Genomic DNA, 25,894 nt, shown 5'->3' on the forward strand with positions numbered 1-25,894 from the left:
ATGAAAACAGCTTCCTTATTAAACAAGAAATAAACTAAACTTTTTAAAGAAGGTGAATCCAATATAGTGTGACATTGAAAATATGCTAAATATCACAGACAAAAAAATAAATCTTGACAATGTGACCAATGGCATAGTAAGAGGGGAGGGGAGCAGGGGATAATGATCCACCCCAGATGCCGTCTTGGTGGAGACGCCAGCACCCCTCCTCTTCTCCACCCCCCTCCCCTGCTCCTTCCCACTTCTCCCCTCGCTGCGCGCACCTTCACTTCCCTCTTATCACACCTGTAGCTCTATGCTGGCGCTAGCAGCAACTCCAACCCGCTGTTCACGCCAGCATCGGTTCTTCCTCTGACATCACTTCTGGGTCCTGCGCCTAGGACGTGACGTCAGAGGGGAGAGCCGACGCCGATGCAGGCAGCAAGTTGGTGATACCGCCCATGCCGGGAAAGTTAAAAAAAAGGTACGGTGAAGGGAAGGGGTGCGCTTGTGGCAGAGAGGAGGGCAGGGGTGGGGTGCCATCGACCCAGGGCGCCTCTCACCCTCGCTACGCCGCTGAATGTGGCCGTTTTCAGTGCTGGGCTCAGTACAACTTACAGATTTCCAAGTCTGTTCGCTGGCACAGAGATCTTGTAGCCGCCCTTTGACCGCTTCCTCCGTGCTGGGCACAGTAACGAATGCATTGCTGAGGAGGGTGGCCAGCTGAGTGAGGAAGACCTGCTGCAGGCCCTGGGCTGCTCTGGTTTCATACACGGACGCCCGGAGACTTTGGCCAAGCTCAGTCATTTGGGCCTCTTTGTTCAGTAGCTCCTGGTGAGACTTATCGCACATCTCATGGCTGCCTTTCAGCTTTTCAAAAAGGGAACTGTTCTCCCACTCCAAGCTCTCCATGGCTAGAACAGCTTCATCTCTCTCCTTAAATGAAAAATTATACAAAGCAATACTTTTTAACTCTGAATTGCTTCCACATAGAATAATGGCAGCCTTCTCTCTGCTCCACCTCCCCTCAAAGCCGGTATAATCCACTTACACCTATAGCCAATGACTCTTATTCACTTATCCCTCCTTCGTTTTGTTCGTTCCCCCTATATTAATTTTAAGAGAAATTCTACTTATCTGCTATTCCTATTTTAGTATTTTTATTAAGCCTCTTTGTAATATTTGTGCATCGTGCAAACCTAAACAGGCTCAAGGCGACCTGCAGTGGGAAAAGTGTGTCTTGGGGCAAAGGGGGGGGGGGAAAGAGGAGAAAAGGAGACGGTCCTAATCATACTAAGCAAAAGAAAAAAGGAACAAGTGGAGATCAAGTAGATATTAGATATCAAAGAATAGAGTTTTCAGTTGAGTCGGAATAGGGCATGGTTGGGTTCTGTTCGAACTGTCTCTGCAAGGTTATTCCAGATTTTGACTCCCAGGAAGGATTGTTGAGAGGAGGTTTAGCTGAATCCTGTTAAGAATTCTGTGAGATGTGGACCATGCCTCAGAGAAGAGTTTGATAAGAGGGGCGGTCGAGTTGCCGTAGATTATGTGATGCATGATACGGGGTGTTATGAATTTTATTTGGGATGAGATGGATAGCCAGTGAAGTTGCTTAAGGTAGGCCGGGAAGGAGGTAAGTGGGGGAGTCAGGAGAGCCAACTAGACCCGGACAGACTCCTCCATTTAAAAAAAAAAAAGAGTCTGGACACTCGGACAGTCCTCTAAAAAGAGGACACACCCTGGTTTTCCCAGACGTATGATAACCCTATGTGGAAGACCTTTGAGAAGCAAGTTGCAGTAATCTAGGCAAGAGGTGATAATGGTGTGGATAAGGGATTTTGTAGTGTGCTCAGAGAGATGTCACTTATAGAATCTAGAACTATGTTTATAGTTTTCTTTGGAAATTGCATCCCAAGTCCATAGGTTTAAAAAGAACTACTCAGAGAACTTGCACCTAGGCAGCTACTAAAACTCACCCCTAATTATGTTAACATGCTTCGAAAAATAGTCCCAAAGCAATTCACCCTGAAGAAGTGATAAGACAGCATTGCTGCCTTGGTATTGCAGAGCATGCAAATAAATGGTTGCATAATTGGCTAACAGCCACAAATTTACCGACTACCTATTTCAAACTCTGGGGGCTAGAACTCATGGCCATTGCATTGCAGTGTGGATGGCAGTGTGAGTCTTTGCTACCTTTTTCAGTGCTTTGGCTTCAGCACCGTAGCCAGCTGACGTGTTTTGTTCCTTCCCTATTTCTGAAACAAGCTTTACTATGGTCTCCCTACTAGCTTTAAACTCCTTCTGCTGACTGGCCAAGGCTTCCTCGAGGCTTGCAATTCTTGATTTCTCCAGAAAATGTTCTTTCAGCAGCTCTGAAACCTGAAGGGTATTAAAAAAAATTAGCGATTAGACCAAAATAATCTACGCTATCGTTCTAGATTTATACGCCAGTGAAGATTAAAACAATTTCTTCTACAATGTGATATGAGTGACCAATTTATTACTGTTTTTACTGGTGATCAAGCAACACAAAGGCTCTTATACTAAGCTGCATTAAGCAGCTAGAACAGGTTTGAACATTTTATTTTATTTATTCCATTTTCTATACTGTTCTCCCAGGAGAGCTCAAAACGGTTTACATGAGTTTATTCAAGTACTCAAGCATCTTTCCCTGTGGGCTCACAATCTATCTAATTTACCTGGGGCAATGGGGGGATTAAGTGACTTGCCCAGGGTCACAAGGAGCAGCGTGGGTTTGAATCCACAAACCCAGGGTGCTGAGAATGTAGCTTTAACCACTGCGCCACAGTAGATGTTAGCACAGAACCAGCCAGAATGATCAAAAACCAGGTAGGAGTGAAACTAGATGTGACATGGGGGGGGCAGATTAGTGGCCAGCTGTGACAGCTAGTATAGAAACATAGAAACATAGAAGATGACGGCAGAAAAGGGCTACAGCCCATCAAGTCTGCCCACTCTGCTTACCCACCCCCTGTCTATGCCCTAATGACCCAATTTCCTTATCTTGACCTTCGTAGGGATCCCACATGGGTATCCCATTTATTCTTAAAATCTGGCACGCTGTCTGCCTCGATCACCTGCACTGGAAGCTTCTTCCAATGATCAACCACTCTCTCTGTGAAGAAATACTTTCTGGTGTCGCCATGAAATTTTCCGCCCCTGAGTTTGAGCGGGTGCCCTCTTGTGGCCGAGGGTCCCTTGAGAAAGAAAATATCATCTTCCACTTCGACACGTCCCGTGATGTACTTAAATGTTTCGATCATGTGGGTTAATACTGTGCACTAACTGTCACAGTTGCTGGAAGTTGTTGCTTTACTATTTTTTTTTTGCATTACTGAAAGATTTTTATACACAGCTGAACCTTTTATTTTTCTGTTTATTAATTTTGTTCTCCCAGTGGGTTGTTCATAGTTCAACAACCGTGATAGTGCAGCTGCACTTACTCTCACCTCAACAGTGAATGAACATGCGGATAAAGATGATCCGGTTGATATTTGTGTATTTGGATTTTCAAATGGCGTTTGGCAAAGTACCTCATGAAAGACTTCTGAGGAAATTAGAAAGTCTTGGGATAGGAAGTAATGTCCTATTACAGAAAGAGTGGTAAAGGTGTGGAACAAGCCTCCTGGAGGAAGTGGTGGAGACAGAGAGTGTGTCTGAATTCAAGAAAGCATAGGATAGGCAAGTGGGATCTCTTAGAGAGAAGAAGAAATAATGGTTACCGTGGATGGGCACACTGGATGGGCATTTGGACTTTATCTGCCATCACGTTTCTATCACTACCAGAGCCAGGTCCGGATTAAAGGGTAGGCCCAGTAGGCCCGAAAACATCAGAGGGGTCCACTAGCATTAGGGGGAAGGCAAACGGAACAGTTGTCCTGGGCCCCTCTGTCTGGGCATCTCTTCCCCTTCCCCTCACCTTGGTGGCACTTTTACAAACCAGTTTTCTCTCTCAGAGGGGCCCTGATGCGGCAGCCATTCTAACTAGTTGCACACACACGGCTGCTGCAAAGCTTCTGACGCGACCCACCAGAAACTGGAAGTTGCATCAGAGGAAAAGCTACAGGGGAGCCGCGTGTGTGAAACTTGTGAGAACAGCTTCCCCTTCAGGACCCATCTGAGAGAGAGGACTTTGGTTTTAGAAAGCATCCGCAAAGGTGAGGGGAAGGGAGGGATATGGCCCGATAAGAGGTCCTGGGGAGTTAACTTTCTATGAGCTCCTATATTATTTGAAGAACTACAACCATCTTTGGCATTACCTTTTAACATTCAATTTTCTTTCATTATTCTGATTCCTCCTCAAATCTATCTACTTTTTCATGCCTTCCTTTCCCATCTATCCATGTGCACCTTCTTATCCCTTTTTCTCCTCCCCTATTCTCATCTATCCATAAACAGCATTTCTTCCATTTTCTTACCTTCCCTACTCTTCCCATCCCTATGCACCACCTCCTCCCTTGCTCTCCCCTTCTCTTTCCCCACCCCTCCCATCCCTGTGCACCATATCCTCCCTCTCTCCTCCCTTCCTCTCCATCCCTGTGTACAATATCCTCCCTCTCTTATGGTCTGACATCTGTCTTCCCCCTTTCCCCCTCCTATGGTCTGGGATCTTTCTTCTCTTCTTCCCACAGTTTGGCACCTCCCTCAACCTCCTTCCTTTCCCTTTTTCCCCCTTTGTGGTCTGGCATCTCTCTGTCTTTTCCTCCCCCTCCTGCCTTAGTCAGGAATATCTCCTTCCTCCTTCCTTTCCCTGGTCTGACATTTCTCTCTTCTTCCATCTGTTCCCCTTCTTCATCCAGTGGTCTGACATCTCTCTCCTTCCCTTCTTCCTATGGTGTGGTATCTCTATTTGCCCTTTCTCTTTCTTCCCCTGCAGGTCTTGGCACTGCTGTAAACTCTTCATGCTGTCAGCAGTGTGAGTGAACTAAACATGCTGCCTTCAGCGACCCAGAAGCTTTCCCTCAGCAGAGAGAAAGCTTCCGAGTCACCAAAAGCAGCGTGCTTAGCTCACTCACATTGCTGAAAGCACGAAGAGTTACAGCAGCACCGGTTGAGTAAGCGCAGGATTCTGCAAGGGTTGGGGGAAGAAGGAGGACTCTGGATAGGTGCATGGGGGAGGGGAGAAGAGGAGGGCTCTGGATAGGTGCATGAGTGTAGGGTTACTAGATGTCCAGTTTCCCTGGACAAAAGTTCTATAATTTAAAAGCCACCCGGACTCCCAACAGAGTCCTCAAAAAGAGGACATGTCCAGGGAAATCTGGACTTCTGGTAGCCCTACTCAGGAGGCAAGTCTCTTCAATTAAAAGGAAGCTCTTGAATTTGAACAAGGATGAAGGTGACAGGTGATATATTCAGACTCAGGAGTTATATTTATTTATTTAAAATTTATATACTGTATACTACCTATACGGTTTCCATAGTAACAAGCATAAAATATTATATAAGGAAATACTTATTTGTAGGAATGGTGGAGGTCTGGAACAGTCTCTTGGTAGATGAGACAAAGACTATCTGAATTCAAGAAAGCTTGGGACAAGCATAGCGGGATCTCTAAGGGACAGGAAGGGATAATGGAGATTGGTAGAGGGTATAGATGGACGATATGGTCTTTGTCATCATTTTCTCTGTTTGTATGAAAATCAAAATAAAAGGGAAAGAGTGTGGCACAGTAATTAAAGCTACATCCTCAGCACCCTGAGGTTGTGGGTTCAAACCCGCACTGCTCCTTGTGGCCCTGGGCAAGTCACTTAATCTCCCCCACCCCCCCCCCACCCCCCCAAATGCCCCAGGTACATTAGATAGATTGTGAGCCCACTAGGACGAACAGAAAAATAATTGAGTTCCTGAATAAAATTAATGTTAACTGTTCTGAGCTCCCCTGGGAGAACAATATAGATAACTGAATAAATACAATTTTAAAAATTTGTTTTACCTTTTTTACTAGAGCCATCAGAGGATCTTCTTGCCCCTTTACATCCATTTTCAGAAAAGTGGACAGTTTCACAATGCTGTCAGACATCTGTTTCTCCAGAGCACTTGCCCTTTGTTCTGCATTCTCTCTCTCGGTCAGATGTATCCTGTATGTAACATGTTCAAACACAGCCAAATGCAAGATCAGTTCATATACAATACAGTGATTATAGTCCCAAATGAAAACAAGTTCTTAATTGCAAAAAAAAACCAAACCTCATGGGAATTCCTCTATATATGCCCAGTTTAATAATGGTATGTTTGGTATTGACCCTGAAACAAAAAATAGTTGAATTTTTACACATTTCTTGCAACACTGTAAGAACATAAGAATAGCCATACTGGGTCAAACCAATGATCCATCAAGCCCAGTAGCCCGTTCTCACGGTGGCCAATCCAGGTCACTAGTACCTGGCCAAAACCCAAAGAGTAGCAACATTCCAGCATCTCAAAGAATAGCAAGATTCTGGAACCCCAATGAGAGCAACATTCCAGAGCTCAGATTGTGATGTCATAATGTCTCATTCCACAGTACCTCAGAGCCAACCTCATCAGTGATGTTACAATGGCTTAATTGTCCTGTACTTGGCTCACGTAAGAACATAAGAAAAGCCATACTGGGTCAGACCAATGGTCCATCAAACCCAGTAGCCCATCTTCACAGTGGCCAATCCAGGTCACTAATACCTGGCAAAAACCCAGAGTAGCAACATTCCATACTACCGATCCAGGGCAAGCAGTGGCTTCCCCCATGTCTTTCTCAATAACAGGAAAATGTCCAGGTTTTACTTCCATTGAAAACAATGCAAGTAAAACCCAGATGTCTCTAAACATCCTCCATTGCTTTCAATGGAAATAAAACCCGGTATCTCAATCCATCCTCTTTTTTCTGGAGCCATATGATAACTCTAAGAAGGAGCAATACCCATTTGCTCCTGCCCAGGCTAGCTGCAGCATCAAAATGGCTGTCATGACATACGAACATAAGAATGGACATATAGGGTCAGACCAATAGTCCATCCAGGTCATAGGTACCTGGAAGAAACCCAAATAGAAGCAACATTCCATGGCAAACTCAAAGTCATGCTATAGCATCATGAAACTGCTGCTAGAGGTGAGCCTGTCTAGTCAAAAATGACTGAGCATCGCTCCTGCCCCAAAGATCATTTGGCCCCCAGGGACTCAGGGGACCTACTAGGGGTACAGAGGTAGGGAAGCTGCTGGGGGAAAGCTGTTGTTTGTCAGGGGAGGGAGGGATAAAGGGAGGAGAAAAGAGCACAGGCAGCAAAAGTTAAGAACATTAGATTTGGCCATACTGGGACAGACCAAAAGTCCATTAAGCCCAGTATCCTGTTTCCAATGGTGGCCAAGTACCTGGCAAGATTCCAAGGAGAAAAAGAGATGTTATGCTGCTTATCCTAGTTACGTAGGTGCCAGTCGATATTTATTGCCAGTACCCACATAGCTAACCAGGAAAAGTTAGGATTCTTATTTATGCATTCCCAAATGCCCAGTTAGCTATACAGGCACCAACACTATTCCCCTGTCGAACACTCAACAAAATAAAAGAAAAAAAACCTCTCTTTAAACACTGCTCTCAGCACCTTGAGAAGAGTCAAGTAATTAAGGGAGCTGATAGCACTTGGTCTCCTGCTGAGTCTACATCAGCCTAGTGCTGCTGACTGCATGCCCCATGGCCTCATGGGATTTATAGTTTACAACTTCTTTTAAGAAAGAACCCTTTTAATTCTAGTTCAGTTCCTTATCATGTGGAATTTCTAATCATTGTATGATGATTGTAATATTATTAGTTAATTTTATTGGGTATGTTATACCGCACTCCGCTTTGCTCAAAGCAGGATTAAAAATATAAAACAAACAAAAACAATAATTATTCCTCTCCTCCCTGTCTGCCCCTTGCGCACAAGCTCTATACCAGTGGTTCCCAATCCTGTCCTGGAGGACCGCCAGGCCAGTCGGGTTTTCAGAATAGCCCTAATGAATATGCATGGAGCAGATTTGCATGCCCGGCACCTCCATTATATGCAGATCTCTCTCATGCATATTCATTAGGGCTAGCCTGAAAACCCGACTGGTCTACGGTCCTCCAGGACAGGGTTGGGAACCACTGCTCTATACCACAATATCTATAATTCACCTTGCTCTGCCTCTGTGATATATGATTAAGCTATTAGCAAACTGGGCACTTTGAAATAACTTCCCTTGTACAGTATCATACCTGACTCGGTGCTCTAGCTCCGAGACTCTTCCATGTAACTCCTGGTTTCCTTTTTTCAGAGTATGAATGCCTACTTTTGCCTGCGACTTGACACTGGTCACAGATCCTGCAATCTCCTCCAGCTCCTTGATGTGCTCTTTCAGGGACTGAACCTGAGCACCCTGCCTGGCGTTATTTTCCTTGTAGCTTTCCAGCTTTGTTTTCTTGTCTAGTAAAGCTGCCTCTTTATTTGCCAGCGTGTTCTGGAGCTCCTTCACCTAAACAATAACCAAAGGTATCGCCTTAATTTCCTTGGTTTTGTTTTATTTCTATTTATTAACTGGAAAAAAACACAAAGCAGCGTGGTTCAGTGTGACTTCGGGCCAGATCTTATAAACGGCGCCCACCGCATGTCAATCAAAGCTAGGCGCCATTTGCAGAATCACGCCTAGTGGTGCCTAAATTGACTTAGACGCTGGCATATTAAGCCAGGGTTTTCTTGGCCTTAAATACCAGCGCCTAAGTCAATCCAAGCCCAAATTCCGCCCCAAATCCGCCTCTAATTATGCCTACTTGTCAGTAGGTGCCTCGGTGTAGACGCCTACATTGAAGTGGTAGACGCCTGCTGAAATTTTCTTTTTTTTAATTTGTTAAAAGAGAATTGTGCAAACAAATCATTATTACATAGCCCAATCATTAAAAAAAAACAGTGGAGTCCATACACATAAACCAGAAAGTCATAATATACCATTCTGTAACATAACCCAGCAATTTGTCTGGGTTTTGGACTAGAGAGTTGCACGGGGACAGAAATCCCACCCATCCTCGCCCGTCCCCGTCAGGATCCTCTCCGTCCCCTCCCATCCCCGCAAGGAATTACCTCCATCCCCGCCTGTCCCCATAAAAAGCAGCAATTACTTCTGACAGGATCGTCAATTCCACAGTTTCTTTTGTGTTTGCGCTGCTGTTTTCCTAGTGGAATCTCTTCGGTGGAACCCTTTTTTTGTTTTATGTTCAGGTAATTACCTTATAAACCCCCTCTTTTACTAAGGCTGACGTGTCCATTATATGATATGGACGAACCCTGCTTCCAAAGCCTTCCATCCCCGTGGGAGTCCCGTTGGCTAGAGGGGGGTCCCTGGGGAGTCCCGTGAGCCAGAGGGGAGTCCCCGTGGGAGTCCCGTGGGTTAGGAGGGGATTCCCGTGGAAACCCTGCGGGACCCACGGGATTCCCACGATCCCCGTTCCCGTGCAGACCTCTATTTTGGACTCTCCAGCCTAAAGTTGTTTTTTTACCTTTAGGAGGGCAGCAGGGAATCATCCGTGGGTGGGAGCCGCATCAATCACTGTCCTGTCAAGGGTACCAGTGGTCCAGGGGTCTTGTTTAGCACTGGCTTGAGGTGGCAGGAAAGACTCAAGCTCTGATTGAGCTTGGGGTAGTATCTGTGCATGCTCGAAGGCCCTCCAGACACAACCCCAAGCTCAGGCAGAGCTGGGGCCTTTCCTGCCACCTCCAGACAGCGCTAAACAAGCCTCCAGCAGTTCACAACTTGAGCTCCTACCCCTGGACTGCGATTGATGCAGTTCCCACCCACAGATGACCCTCCCTGCTGCCACCAGATAGGTACCATCCCACAGGAGGTGAGGGGAGGAGGTTGGGAGGGGTCTACACGTCCTCTTTTTTTTACATATAAAGTATGGTAACCCTACTTAGGTTTCCCATGTGGCAAAGAATCTGATGTGAACTCTCAGGCAGAGGATGGCCACTAGCCAGGAATCTGTGAGCACCAGGGTAAGTATTGCAGTACAAAAGGGGATGGGGAGCCAGTCCCAGAAAACAGGAATGTGCCTAGAGCCAGGGAAATGATCCAAGCCTGTGGTTAAAGGGGAAGTCACATATTGAAGATGAGTTAAACCTAGAGACAAAAGGAAGTCTCACCTGTAGAGGAGAGTGAGAAGTTTGAAGCAATACAGGGATGGGTAAACCAAGCCTGCATGGAACGGCAACCAGATGTATCTTAGTTTTCCTTTGCTGGGTGAGGGGGAATTTGTTGTGAGTTATGAGTTCAGCACCCCCAATCATTATCAAAGGTTGGCTCTTGTGATTGTACATTATATTTACCATCTTTTTTTTATACTGTATACAGAATAGAAGGTTTATTTGACTCCTGGCGAAGACTTACCAGCCAAACACAGCAGTGTCGAGAGAGCCCTTTGGATACGTCTGTGTTTTACTGTGAATAAAGATTGTGTGAGAATCCTGGTTTTTCTAAGCATTCTACTTTTCTCCTTTTTTGGTGTTTGTGTACCCATGGGGCACTGTTCTCCTTCTTTTCCTTCTGTCAAACCAGGACTAAGCATCCCACTTAGCCAATTAGGCATTGGTTGAACGGTTGTCAAAATCTAACCAGCCAAAAATTTCTAAAACTAGTTTAGCTGGCTGTGGCTTTCATCTGATAGCTGGACACCTATGCAAAAAGTCCAAAAGTATACCTATGTCCTTAATATTTGTAAAACCGTCTACCAGAACCAGACCTGATAATGTGCCAATTCAAATAAACAAGTACATCGTAACTCCGCCCAAACTATGCTCTTGGGAAAGCCTACAGACAAGAGGGTCATTCTATAATGGGGGTGCCTCCTTTTAGACGTCCTAGGGCCACACTGTAGAGTGTTTTGTATAATGGAAACAAAGCCTCTAGGTTCTGTTCTAGAATGTAAGCGTAAAAATAGTATCAAGTTTCCAAATTTATTTACATTTTAATATACCGACCATCAACATGTATCTGGCCGGTTTACAAAGCTAAAAACATAATAGTAATTAAAATAAATAAATAAAAACTTTTAAAAAATGGGGTAAAAAAGAAATGGGTAAAACATGAAGTAGATGAAGACAATGACGTATATGGACTTAGGGCTCCTTTTACTAAGGTACGATAGCGGTTTTAGCGCGTGCTAGACCTTAACACCAGCATTGAGCTGGCGTTAGTTCAGGCCGCGTAGCAAGGGTTTAGCGCGTGCTAAAATCCTGCGTGCGCTAAAAACGCTAGTGCACATTAGTAAAAGGAACCCTTAGTAAGGGAGGGGGGGGTGCAGCACCCCTCCTCCTCTCCCCCCCCTTCCTCTCCTTGTTGCGCCTCCCTTTGCCTTCCCTCGTACCTTTTTTACTTCCCCGGCATGAGGTTGCTGCCCATGTTGGCATCGACGCTCCCGCATCCAGGACCCGCACCTAGGTATTGGCATCAAAGGGTGAGCCAACACTGACATGGGCATGCTGCTTATGCCAGAGAAGTTAAAAAGGGAAGGGGGCACGTGCGCGGCAGGGGGGGCAGGGGAGGGGCGCCACCGCCCTGGGCGCCGCTCACCCTCACTACACCACTGCATAACACCTAGGCGCCTCTACGTACCCCAACCATAGAGCACGCATAAATATGAGCACCTAAACGTGGCAGTGACCCACTTTGGAACTCAATTCAGTAAATGGTACCCAAATTTGGGTGCTGAAAAAAAATGTGCGCTGAGCGCGGTTCTATACCGCTGAGCTGGGCGCAGTTTATAGAATAGCATGTAGCACCAGGATCCAAGCCCATTTTTTAGGCTTGAGGATTTACACCGACTGAACCCTGGTGTAAATTCCTACGCGTAAATTTGGCATGGAATCCTCAAATTCAAAAATATTGCGCTCATCTTTTTTTTTTTTTTTTTTTTTTAACAAATATTTTATTATTTTGTTAAATTACAACAGTGTAATACATTTGGTTAAAAGTATCAAGTTATTATAGAAAATACACCATTTCATATAAATAGTATATAGAAATATAACTATATCCCCCCTACTAACAATAAGTGATAATACTAAACAACTTTATTACTATAATAACAATATTTCATTTCCATTTTTCCAGTATCTTTCCCTCCCCTACCCGTCTCCCGCCCCGGATGTGTAATGAAAAAACTCAGAAGGCAAAATATTCTCATTTACTGTGAATCAACAAATAAAGCCAATGGACTCCATATTTTTTAAAATAAAGCACTAAATCCTAAACATTCCGCATTCATTCTTTCATATTGATACGTAGTACATACAGTTGTTCACCAAAATGTATAATTGAATCTATCATGGCTTTCCCAATTCTTTGTGATCAATTGAACCACAATTCCAGTCAAAATCAAGAGAAGACGGCTTTTAAATTTATCAAGGAGAGGTTTAACTTGTAACATAGTGCCACAAATTATTACTTCATATGTTAATGGAATATCTGATTCTAAAACTATATTAATTTGTCCCCAAATTGACTTCCAGAACTTAAATATCAGCAAGTACGCTCATCTTTAATGAATACCCCTGGCCCACCCATGCCCCTTTCTCAGTTGCGCGTTGAAGGATTCATGTATGCACCTTTCTAGAATAATGGTTAGCCATATGCATAAGCAAATTCAAATGGTTGCCAATTAATGCCAATAGTTAATTGTTGGCGCCTAATTACTGGTGCTAATAGGCTTGTTACTCAATTAAATTGTGTGTGTAAACTGGGCACCTGCCCAAATTTGCACGTGCAATTTTAAACACCATTTAAAGAATTCCCCTGATAATTCTGCACGTTAGGTAAATAAGTGGGAACCTCATCTTTGCAGATACACGCTTTGCAATATCGGTTCATATTTGCAGAATTGTTTTACATGTGACTATGGGGCTCATTTTCAAAAGAGAAAAACCTTCAAAAAACTGGCCAAACCGTCCAAACCGCTATTTTCAAAACTAAACCAAACTAAAACTTAGCCTTATATACCAATCTGTGAGAATACGCCGCCTGCTTGTCCAGTTACTTACCGTAACAGGTGTTATCGGGGGACAGCAGGCAGATATTCTCACAACCCACCCACCTCCCTTAATTGGTTTCTTCACTTAGACATAGAACTGACGACCTCGCAAGCTAGCGTTGGGTGGGAAGACACTCGTGTATGCGCAGTGCGGGCAGTCTCAAAGGTTTCTAAAGCTTAAAATGACAGTACACATCATCCACCTGTGAGAATAGCTGCCTGCTGTCCCCATAAAATACCTGTTATAGTAAGTAACTGTGCTTTACTGATAGGCAGCATTGTTCCCTTTAAGATGAGCAGGAGTTCTCCAATTGCATTGCTGCCAGTAGGGGGCAGTTCTCCAATATTGTGCTTTCAATTGCTAGGAATGGAGTCCTGTCGAGCTTGCCCATCCATTACTATTGAAAATGTGATAGTGAAACAGCACTCTCCACTGGCAGGACTATAGCCTTCCTACCCAGCTGTGGAATCTGGGCTCCTTCCAATTATTCCGTAAACATCTGAAAACTTGACTATTCTCAAAAATGTAAATTTCGCTGCTCTCTTTATAATCACTAATTCTTATTATGTTTTTTCCCTTAGTTTAAAGTACATGTAAACCGTGCCGAGCTCTATCTTTGAGAGGATTCAGTTTAGTTTATAAGTGGACGACTCCTACTCAGCTTAGCAGGAACAGTGATAAGTGGGTATAAATTAAAGAAATTAAATGAAATTCTACATTTCGGTGACTTACTGCATTGTCACAGTACAAGAAACCTCCTTAAAGGTTCGGCTTCCATTCCATACCCCACCCTAGAAATGTGTCTTACAAACCAAAACACCGCCTACCAGGTCATATAACCTCCAGTCCCCAGGACCGCTAATTCCCTCGGTTTTCAGGATATGCTTCATGGACAAGCCCGAGTGAGATTCGCAGGCACACGGTTTCAACTGAAGCAAATGATCCTTGTGTATTCATGAAGGATATTTTGAAAGTCTGAGCGAGTTGGTGTCCACAGGAACTGGCAGTTGCCTTATCCCGGTGGGTAATTAGTTTCCTTCCTACATAAATATAAACCAAGAATATCTCACCCTCCGTAAGCCAGCCCTGGCATCACAACAAACCACATTTCAGGAATACGGGCTCGAGATTCCACAAATGATAACATTTTAGTAGACTTTCTAATCCCTGTTAAAACCTCTGTTATTTCACAGAGGTTGAAGGAGTGAAGTTATAATATAATTTCTAATAGTTGAAATTTCCTATCAGGTTGGATGGTGCATAACTGCATCCTTCAGAACGAGCCAGGGAAGAAGAGACAAATTTGATTTAACTTGACACAGTAAAAGCACATTTGCTTTGTGACCAGCAAAAGGTCAGGAACATTTTGTTATTGCAGGAAATTGCACCTATTATAAGCAGCACTAGCTTTACCTGCAAAAATTGAGAAGCGCTACTTCAGCGTCTTTGAAACTTCGATTCTTTACTACCAATGTATTTGGGTTTTCTTTGTCAAAACTCTTTTCATTTGTTAAATGAACATTAGTAAAATACAAAATTTACATTTTTGCCCTTCCCACTAGGACAGGGGTGGGCAACTCCGGTCCTCGAGGGCCGGAATCCAGTTGGGTTTTCAGGATTTCCCCAATGAATATGCATGAGATCTATTTGCATGCACTGCTTTCAATGCATATTCATTGGGGAAATCCTGAAAACCCGACTGGATTACGGCCCCTGAGGACCGAAATTGCCCACCCCTGTACTAGGAACTACAACCTAACAGTCATCTTTGCGAAAAGTCAAGACAACTTATATTTATGTTTATATTATGATTAGACAATCAAAAACAAAAAGACTGTGGATGTAGATGTTCTGGAAAGTGATTTATTAGACGTTCTTCACAATAAAACCATACAAATATAATAGTCCAACCAGACCCTACACCAGGGGTAGGGAACTCCGGTCCTCGAGAGCCATATTCCAGTCGGGTTTTCAGGATTTCCCCAATGAATATGCATGAGATCTATTTGCATGCACTGCTTTCAATCCGTATTCATTGGGGAAATCCTGAAAACCCAACTGGAATACGGCTCTCGAGGACCGGAGTTCCCTACCTCTGCCCTACATGGTCCGTGTTTCGGCGAACGTGCCTTCCTCAGGGGTTTTTCAAGCCACTTTGCTTTTCTCCAGTCATTCCCGGCTATCTGCTCAAATACAAGTACCTTACATCAACTGGACCCCTGAGGATGGCACGTTCGCCAAAACACGGACCGTGTAGGGTCCGGTTGGACTATTATATTAGTATGGTTTTATTGTGAAGAGCGTATAATAAATCACTTTCCAAAACATCTACATTCACAATCTTTTTGTTTTTGATCGTTGGATTGATTTTATTATGGATTATTGGCTCGTGTTTTTTCTTTTATTATGATTAGATTCTTTTCTTTCCCTTGTTCATGTTTTTTCCTCCCCACTGAAACAGAAATCTGTTTTATTTCTTCTGGCTCTTTCTATCTGTATGTTTGCCCCTCTCTCTTTTTTTCATAGGGAATTTTTTTTTTAAATTTCCTTTTATCATTTTTACCTTCTTTTCTACATTTGTATTTGCTCTTATATTTACTACCTTGTACCTATGTCTCCCGCAAATGGTTTGCAAACAATGACGCTAGATACAATTTCAACCTCGTACAAGCTACAGAACATTAGAGAAAACCAACAGAACACTAAAAAAAACAAAAACAAAACCCAGATGTCTTATGACATAAGAACATAAAATCGTAAACGTTGCTATACTGGGACAGACCGAAGGTCGATCAAGCTCAGTATCCTGCTTTCAAAAGTGATCACAAGTACTGATCACAAGTACTTAGAAAGGTACCAAAGAGTAAAGCAGATTTAATGATTCTTACCCTTGGAATGAGCAGTGGATTTTCCCAAGTCCATCTTAATAATGGCTTATGGACTTTTAGGAAATTTTCCAAATTTTTTTTTTTTAAACCCTGCTAAGCTAACTGCTTTCACCACATTCTCTGGCAATGAATTCCAGAGTTTAAATTACACGTTGAGTGAACAAATATTTTCTCTGGTTTGTTTTAAGTCTATTATATAGTAGCTTCATTGCACACTCACTAGTCCTTCTATTTTTGGAAAGAATAAACAAGCTATTCACATCTACCTATTCCAATCTACTCGGTATTTTATACACCTCTATGCCACCTATTTTCCAAGCTGAAGAGCCCTAGCTACTCTAACCTTTCCTAATAGAAAAGTCATCCCATTCCCTTTATCATTTTCATCACCCTTCTCTGTATATTTTCTAATTTCACTATATCTTTTTTTGAGATGATCCATGGAGCAATACAAAGCTATTATAATATTCTCATCTTTGTTTTCCATTCCTTTTCTGGTAATTCCTAACATTCTATTTGTTTTCTTGGCCACCGCTTGAGCTTCATTGTCGTTTGTCAGCAGTTCAGATAACTTTTGGTAGGACATCTTGTTTGGGTTTGTCTTCTTGGAAAGTCCCAAAATATCCAATGCTGTCAGCGGATATAGCTACTAGAGCAAAGATGAACCTTTTACATAAGCTTATTGTTTCTTGCTGACAGAGAGAGATATGTTTCTTTCATTATTCAGAAACCTGCATTCAATAGCACAATGTCTCTCTTAAAAATATAACTTTTGGGGGTCTCATAGGGGTCTTCACTTTTATATTCATGAAGGTCTTATTCCCTATTCTCCCTCACGCTGCACACTGAGCAGAGAGTTTCAAAGTTTCATCAACAAAAACACCTAGATCCTTTTCCTGGGCAGTGAAAAATAATAAATAATAATTTTATTTTTATATACCACCCTACTACATAGTTCTAGGCGGATTACATACATTGAAAATTATACAATCAATGAATAAAATACAATTTGCTAAAATACATTAGGATCAATAAAATGTGACTCCTAACATGGAACCCTTCATCATGTAGTTACATATATCTCAGGTTCCTCTTTCTCACATGCATTATTTTGCACCAGTGGTATAGAAAGTGGGGACAGGGGGATAGATCGCCCCAGGTGCCGTCATCTCTCCTCCTCTCCAATCCCCAATACTTCCCCACTCCTCCCCCAACATGCATGCTCTTTCTCTTCCCCCATACCTCTAACTCTTCGCCAGAGTGAGTAGCATCTCCTCCAACCTGCTGCTCGTGCCAGCCTTGGCTCTCCCTCTGAAGTCACTTACTGGTCACGGGACTGGGAAGGGCCAACAAAGAATTGACCCGTGTTACTCCACAGAAAGGGAATCCAACTAAAACAAGAGTCTGTGGAGATTTGATGTTCAAGATGTTGGTCTTGATTAAAAGTTCAACTTCAAAATCCACGTGAAAGTATCTAGGGCCCAATACACTGGGAACTATGGACTCAACATGGTCCGTGTTTCGACAATACAGTCTTCTCCAGGGGTCCCTTAAGGTTCCAAGTCAAAAACTTGTGGATTAAAAACAAATTCAAGAAAAACTCTGCGCTGATGAGTTCTCCCGCTCCCGCTTCACATCAGCTAAGAGTTTTTCCTGAATTTGTTTTTAAGCCATGAGTTTTCGACTTAGGACCTCCAGGGACCCCTGGAGAAGACTGTATTGTCGAAACACGGACCGTATTGAATTCATAGTTCCCAGTGTATTGGGCCCTAGATACTTTCACGTGGATTTTGAAGTTGAACTTTTAATCAAGACCAACATCTTGAACATCAAATCTCCACAGACTCTTTTGTTGTTGCTTTCGCGGGACCAGAAAGTGACATTATAGAGAGAGCCGAGGCCGGTGTGGGCCACAGGTTGAAGATGCTGCTTGTGCTGGCGAAGTTATAGACAGAAGTATGGGGGGAAGGGAAAGTGCATGCACGCCGAGGGGGCAGGGAAGTAGCGGGTGCCACCGCCCCAGGTGCCTCCTACACCACTACTTTGCACTTGCTCACATTAAACGTCATCTGCCATTTTGATGCCCAGTCTCGCAAGGTCCCCTTGCAATTTTTCAAAATCTTCTTGCGATTTAACAACTTTGTTTCATCAGCAAATTTAATCACCTCACACGTTATTTCCATCTCTAGATCATTGATAAATATGTTAAAAAGCAGAATCCTAGCACACATCCCTGTAGAACCCCACTCCCTGCCCTTCTGATGAATTATTGGTTAGAAGGCTTTGTACTGCATAAACAAGAGGAGGAAAAGTCCATTGTTTTGATAAATTTGCCTTCGTCATTTAAAATTAGGCATGTGGATGTTCACTGCAGCAGTACAACAGGACTGATAGCTACATAAACATGAAGTGCCCTGGAAAAATCCCTGACCTGAAGGCATAAAAACTTTCATACATCAAAGATTGGAGTTCCGTCTACAATATCTCTCCTCATCATAGGTAAACACATATTTTCTTAATTACATCATAATCAAATGAATACAATCAAGGTAATCTTCACAAAGCTGTTTGTAGCAGCTGGTGAGCAACTGTAACAGATACATTCTTCTTTGACCTTGTTAAAGGTTAAGGGCTTGATTAAGGGTCCAGGGCTGCTTTTCTGGCCAGGGATCATGGGGTGTACCCTTTAAAAACTATGCAGAAGATTCTCTAAACTTCACGATAAAATCCGATGGGTTGCTACCGGGGTCGCTATTGTAATGATTTCAAAAAGTGAGTCACTCTCAAAAGAATCCACATGCAAATCAGGTTAACAGATGTTCACGTAGGCTCGCCAAATTTACTTGAGATGAGTCGCCGGTGGTAGCAATCAGCACATGCGCAGAATACACCCGCAAATTAAAAACCAAACATACCCCACCAAACCAAATCGAAGATCAGCGGGAGAGATACCCACAGCCTCCTGCCACACAATCCCCCAACACTACTAACTACAACTACCACTCCCTCCTCCCCCCCCCTCCGCCCCACAGTGGGAAGGATGTCCCCGATGACACCCCCACCCCACCCTTCCCTATCTTATTCACGAAGTCCAGCCAGAAGGACGCCTACCCATTCCGGCTGGCAGGCCTGCCTCTTACAAAATGACAGGTCTTCCTCTTCCTGCTGCATCCTGGGATGTGCCAGGAAGGGGCCTAAGGCTCTGACTGGCCCAGGAGGGCCTTAAATGCCTGGGTCAATCAGAGCCTTAAGCCTCTCTCTGGCACATCCCAGCATTCATCAGGAAGGGGAAGGCCTGACATTTTGTACGAGGCAGGCCTGCCAGCAGGGGTGGGTATAAATCCAATATCAAATTCCAAGCTTCCAACCTTTAGAATATTCTGTCTATGTTACTCCTTTAAATCCTTAACTGATGTTGCTACTTCTGTTTTAGCCATAGACCTCAGAAACACCCCTCCTCCGTCCCATAAAGGTTATGATCTCATAACGGGGAGATTCATGTGTAACCTCCTCATCGGTCAAGGCTTAAATTTTTAATGGCTGATGCTCAATAATTTTATATTTATTTTGAACACTTTTTATACTTTAAAACGACTAATGAAGTTTATGTACTTATCTTCAAAAGTATTGCTGTACTTAGGCTGGTGGACCCGACATGTTTCGCTGCCGCAGGGGTGGGTAGGCATCCTTCTGGCCGGACTTCATAAATAAGTTAAGGAGGAGCGGGAGGGTCATCAGGGACACAGGCAGAGTTGGGGGGGTTGGGCAGTAGTGTCAGGGGGTTGTGCGGTGGGAAATAGTGGGCATCTCTCCCATTGTGGGGTGGGGGGATGGGTGGATAGTAGTGTCTGGGGATTGTGCAATGTGGCAGGAGAGAGTGGGCATCTCTCCTAATGCTCTTTAATTTGGGGTTTTTCATTTTTAATTTGTGTGGGGGGATCTGAGCTGTCAAATCTTACTTTCCTGTCCGCTTGAGCGCCCCCCCCGCCTCCCACATACCTCTTGAAATGTTCACCAGCACCAGCAGCATCTTCTACCTGCTGCTCACGCCGGCCTTGGCTCCTTTCTGATATCACATCCTGGTCCTGCAACCAGGAAGTGACATCAGAGGGGAGCCAAGGCCGGCGCGAGCAGCAAATGGAAGATGCGGCTCGAACTGGCGAACATTTAAAAGGGTACACGAGGGGGCGGAAAAGGGGCGGAGAAGGAGAAGCACCGGTGTCAGAGTCCTCATGAAGATGGCGTCTGGGGCGGTTTGCCTCCCCTACCCCCTTACTACGTCACTGCCTCCCACTGTCCCTTTACTGCTGACATAGGTGTTGCCTCCTTACCCCAAGAATTTTAACTTGCCCCAGCATGCTCCATCCCAGCCCCACTCCACTTTAGCCTCCTGAAACATCTAAATCTCAACTATCTATGCTTACATATCTTCTAGACAGGCTGGAACATGTACTAACACAGATGTGTTTGCATGCTTCAGTTTATTTGTGTCACATTGGGCAAGTTCTGTGCTATACCTCGGTCTGGAGGCTCTTGTTCTTCACCAGCATAGCTGCATATTCACTGTGCGCCATCTCAGCAGCTCTCCTGTAATGTAGTACCTGATCCCTGGAGGCGTTTCCATCTGAAACAGGCTTAAAGGAAGCCTGGAAAGAAAACAAAAGCAGTTTAAGTTGTACAGAGCTTCTTAGGTCTCTGACATGGATTCTTCATTTTTATAAAAAAATCTCAAAACTAGCTTAAAAAAAAATTCCCCATGAGCATTATTGGCTGGAAGCCTGGACACATTTACCAATATATTTACTCCCGGTGTACTGAATTGTATTCTATTCCTTATATTCTGCTATCATGGACCAAACGAAACCCCTTCACAGATACACAGGGTTGAGACCTGCTTCAGTGCTGCAGATTTTGAAGAACTGGACCAAACAGCACATGGGCACCAATGGGGCAGAATCATCACAAGCAAAACAGCAGATAAGCTTATCTGAAACGTCAAAACCCAAGAGAACAGATGCTAGCTGAAGCTTAAATCGAAAAAAGAAAAAGCATCATGGCTATTCTAGAATTCAACTTAAGAACATAAGAATGGCCATACTAGCCCTGTCTGCCTAGCCCTGTATCTTGTTTCTAACAGTGGCCAATCCAGGTCACAAGTATCTGGTAGAAACCCAAATAGTAAAACTGTAAATATTAACAATCCAACATGTGCATTACATTCTAGAAAGGGACCTGGCACAGGCCGGATTTTAGCATGTGTCAAAATTAGGATAAAACTTGCATTGTAAGGATAACTATGGCAAATTGTAACCTGTAAACTGTATATAATGGATATTAGTATTAGACCCCTAGTATGTGTCAAGTTAGGATGAAAATTTGTGTTATAAAAAATACACTATTAACATAAATTATATTAATGGGCAAAAAATTTCAAAAGCACACATCTCTAGCATGTGAATTAGAGGTGTGTCTTATGGTGCGTTGAAAGTTGGCAAGTGACCCTCCCTCTCCCTTCCCCACTGACACGCCTATGATTGACACAATGACATAGCGTTTGCTGGTAGTTTTCCACCCTCGTGGATTATTCTAAGCATGTGCAGACTGCTATCACCAGCTACTACTCTCGTGGAAATTAGGCGACCGTCAATGAACCTCATTTGCATGCGAGGTTCTTTGAGAACCGCTCGTCTATTCTGAAACGTCAGATTTACGGCCACTAGAGTGACCCTTCGGATTTTGCTGGCAATTAAATTAGAGAATGTCGTCCCCCCACCCCCACCCCTGAGTGCCATGGCAGTCTGCCTTGGCTTAGAAATTATGCTTGACCAAGTCATACTTTACGCCTCGAACAAATGCAGCTCCATTTGCTTCTGTCACTTGTTTAACTAATTGCTCTCTTTGCCTAGCTGCCTGTCATGATGATCCTACCCAACCTGGAGACCTCTGCAATCTTCGTTCTCAGCCAAATACCATTTGCTGCCACCTTCACCTGCAATGCTTGCTTCTGCATTTGTAATTTGTCACATTCTCTCATCTCTAAGTTATGGGGACTCTGCTGTCAGCTTCAATGTACTTTTGTCTAAGATTTTCCTTTCAGTGCCTCCTATCTGCCAATCTCATACTCTTGCTGCAGCTCTTACCATCATTTCATCCCATGTTTATGTTTATTAAATCTAATCTAATCTAAACCTTAGGTTTGTATACCGCATCATCTCTACATTCGTAAAGCTCGACACGGTTAACAAGAGTTAGGGTAGAAAGGAACTCCAGTGGAGGAAAGAGGCAAAATGAAGAGAAAATTTAGAGGGCTAGAATAACCAGAGAGGGAGGAGGAGTTACATTTTTGAGAATGCTCCGCTTAAACATAGGTAGATCAAAGCGGTGTAAAATAAAGGCAAAAGAAACAAAAAGAAACTCCGTTGTATAGATTGTAAGACCATTCATACAAGAAAGGCTACAACACAAAGATGGTGCAAAAACTTGAATTGAAAAAACCTTGCACTGTACCTATGGCAAATTGCAACCTGTAAACTGTATATTATGGATGCTATCCTGTAATCCGTTCTGAGCTCTTTGGGGAGGATGAAATAGAAAATGAATTAAATAAATACATACATACATAAATAAATAGTTGCTTGAAATATACTTTTATTAACATTGGTGGAATACAAACAACCATGAGTCAACTAGGCAAAAGCACAAGAGCTTGTACAACAAGCCATACAAGAGCAGATAACGGATCCTGAACAGGCAAGAAGGAAATAGTACTCATGCCATGCCTCTACCAGAAGGTACAAGTAAGGCCCATACCATGTATCGAAGCATTCCCTACCCCAAAGAAACAGTCCCTCAGTTGCTTGATTTGAATGATGGCTTGTTATGTCAGTATATAAAGGGAAGTCATTTTCCAGGCAAATTTTTTTTAGTATAAGTGCTCAAGCCTAAGCTACATGTTTAACCATAGGCATTCTCCTTCCGTAGCCACACCCTCCTCTTCTCCACCCTTCTCTCCTCATAGTCTCCTCCCATGGCCACACCCTCTTCTCCTCCACCCTTCTCTCCACTCAGTCCCCTCCCATGGCCACACCCCCTAGAAGCTGAATATAACAGAAATTGTGCACACAGCTTCTAGAATAGTGACTATGGTCAATTACAATGACAACTGCTAATTGGTGCCAATTAAGACTAATTTAAATCAATCAACAGCAAATTATTAAATTAAGTTGCAGTTGCAACTGACCTTATTCTAGAAACTGGATGCCAACTTTGTATACTAAGCATAAAGTTAGGTGCCCAATTTTATAGAATTAGAGGATATGTGAAAATGGGGCAATTTTTCAAATAATTTCCTGGGTAAACCAACATTTATCTTGTGAAAAAAGCCCCCTTTTAAAATTGCCTTTGGCCCTCTTGGTAGCATGGAATGTTGCTACTGTTTGGGTTTTTGACTAAAGTGTATTTCATATTAGGAAGGATGGGGGTTAGAAGCATATGATTACACCTAATGAGGATCGATGAAGTGGGTACTGCAATAGCAGGAGCTATAAGAGGCCCCATGATCCCATTCCAATCAAAAGTCTGATGCTTCTACCTCGTTTTTGATGTTTCGTAACTAGTTGTGGTGAACGCTATGAAGAATTCTTGAGGCTTTCTCTAAGACGGGGTCCATATTGGGTTTGTACTTAAATATGTCAATTTATATTCTTGAATGAAATAGTGGTTTGCATATGGATAACCATTTTTTTTTTTTTTTAATGTTTCACATTGATAAGAATATAGTATTGATACTCTCTATGCTCTCTCTATAATTCAACTTTCTTCATATGGCAGTTGTCATCAACATTGTTGAGATTAAGAATTTCCCATCTCTCCAGTCTTTTACTGTTTGGGTTTCTGCCAGGTACCTGGATTAGCCACTGTTGGATAATTCTGGGCTAGATGGACCATGGGTCTGATCCAGTATGGTTATTCTTATGTTCTTTGCAGAGAATAATATATGTGCTTTAAGGAGTTTCCCATAGAAAATTGACTTTCATTCCCTGGATACAAAATACAAACCGCCTGATATTCAGTGCTATTTGGCCAGACATGAACAGCTCCTGGCAGGCCATAAAGCACGTAGCCATCTACCCACTAATATTTAGTGGGAGATGGCTAGCTATTTCCCACTGAATATCCAATTTGGCAGGGGTTGCACGACATAGCCAGTCACCGCCAGTTTTCATAGGCTCACCAGCTAAGTTCAGCAGCCAGATAGACCCTCCTAAAAAGCAGGTCTATCTTTGGCTGCCAAGACTTAGCCATCCAGCTGATGAACACTGGCTTAGCTGATTATGTTCGGCCAACCAAAAACTACCCAGAAAATCGATGCTAGTCAACAGAAATGGTACCAGCATTGAATTTCCAATTTAACCACCGACCACAGGAGATAGCTGCTGTCTCTCAAGGTCTAAATATAAAGTAGAAAGTACCCATGGGTCTGCAAGCTGCCAACCAGTGTTGAGGCACATTAGATGGATTGTGAGCCCACTTGGACAGATAGGAAAATTGCTTGAAGTACCTGGATATAAACCGCTTTGAGCGGGGTTGTATAACTACAAAAAGGCGGTATACAAGTCCTAATCCCTTATCATTGCTCTCAGGCCTAGAAGAAATATAATTTTTATCATCTTATTTTTATCACTTTAATATTAAAAAAAGATAGTTAATCAGATGTATTGACCACTAAAAACAGCTTCCAGGTATCATTAGGCTCTCAATTTCATCAAGTCGAGTAAAAGGGTAAAGGATCATGGACTTGATACACTGTCTTTCTGTGGGTAGAGTCAAAGCAGTTTATGTATACTATATAGAGGTACTTTTTCTGCCCCTAGTGGGCTCACAATCTGTTCCTGGGGTAATGGAGGATTAGGAGGCAAATTCTATAAGAAGCGCCCACAAGTTAGGTGCCAAAATAGGCACCGTTGAGCACAATTCAAGTAAAATTGGGTGCTGTTTAGTGAATCATGCTGAGCAGCGCCTATTTTGGAAGTACCCAATAAATTGGCCAGCTCTAGACACAACTAAAACATAGGCACGCTTAAGAGCAGTGATTCTGTAACAAGGCACCTAGCAGGAAGCCACACCTACACCTAACATGCATAGTGCCTATTTTTTTGAAGGCCACCAAAATTTTTAGAGGCGCCTTGTTACAGAATCGCTCTTTTGGTTTATAATCTTTATTAAGTTTTCAAAGCCAACAAAAATGCAATTCAACATACATATAATAATAATAACCAAACAAGCATTTATAATCAATCAGTGTTTATACAATAATTTTAAAAAACCACACCCAACCAATATTTTCATCAGGGAATAAAATCACACAAAAGATATACCCCCCTCCCCCTCCCTCGGATGTGTATATGTTATACTAACAGAAATGAAGATAAAAGACAAGTATAATGAATCCACAAAAGACGTCAATGGGCCCCAAATTAACTTGAATCTCTTAGTATGCTCCAGCATATCTGCATTCATCTTCTCATACCTATAGCTTAAGCATAAATTCGCCCACCAAAAAGTAAAGCAAAGGCGATCCCAGTTCTTTCAATTTCGAGTAACCATTTGCATGGCTACCCCGGTCATAATAAGGAACAGCCTACATTTGTATCTGTCTAATGAGGGCTTAAGATGTAATATCATCCCACATATGACAACCTCATATGTCAATGGAATTGATGATTCAAGTATAGCATTAATCTGTCCCCATATTGACTTCCAAAAATTGAGTATCAAAGGACAATAGAACAACAGATGATCCAGTGTCCCTATATCAAGATGACAGTGCCAGCATCTATTAGATTTGGAACTATCTAATTTCTGCAAACGAACAGGGGTCCAAAAACTTCTATGTAGCAAAAAAAAACAAAAACATGTTTGGCTCATAGATGCTGACACCGTACACCTCATCCTCCAAGTCCAAATTCATGGCCATTGAGATGCAGAAATCTG

General features: G+C 43.0%; 1 protein-coding gene across 3 annotated transcripts in view; it reads right to left on the reverse strand.

Annotated features, from left to right (window-relative positions):
* LOC117363703 (coiled-coil domain-containing protein 170-like) overlaps nucleotides 1-25,894 on the reverse strand; it is an 88,384-nt gene that overhangs the window by 23,144 nt on the left and 39,346 nt on the right. For all 3 annotated transcript variants that reach the window (XM_033951849.1, XM_033951848.1, XM_033951850.1), the window contains 5 exons: nucleotides 20,419-20,547; nucleotides 8,213-8,469; nucleotides 5,936-6,080; nucleotides 2,176-2,361; nucleotides 598-915 (listed from right to left, as the gene is read on the reverse strand). In XM_033951849.1, coding sequence (XP_033807740.1) covers nucleotides 598-915; nucleotides 2,176-2,361; nucleotides 5,936-6,080; nucleotides 8,213-8,469; nucleotides 20,419-20,547 — 1,035 coding nt within the window. The remainder of the gene's footprint in view (nucleotides 1-597; nucleotides 916-2,175; nucleotides 2,362-5,935; nucleotides 6,081-8,212; nucleotides 8,470-20,418; nucleotides 20,548-25,894) is intronic.

The sequence above is a fragment of the Geotrypetes seraphini genome, chromosome 7 (genome assembly GCF_902459505.1).
Source record: "Geotrypetes seraphini chromosome 7, aGeoSer1.1, whole genome shotgun sequence".
In the NCBI taxonomy this organism is placed as follows: Eukaryota; Metazoa; Chordata; class Amphibia; order Gymnophiona; family Dermophiidae; genus Geotrypetes; species Geotrypetes seraphini.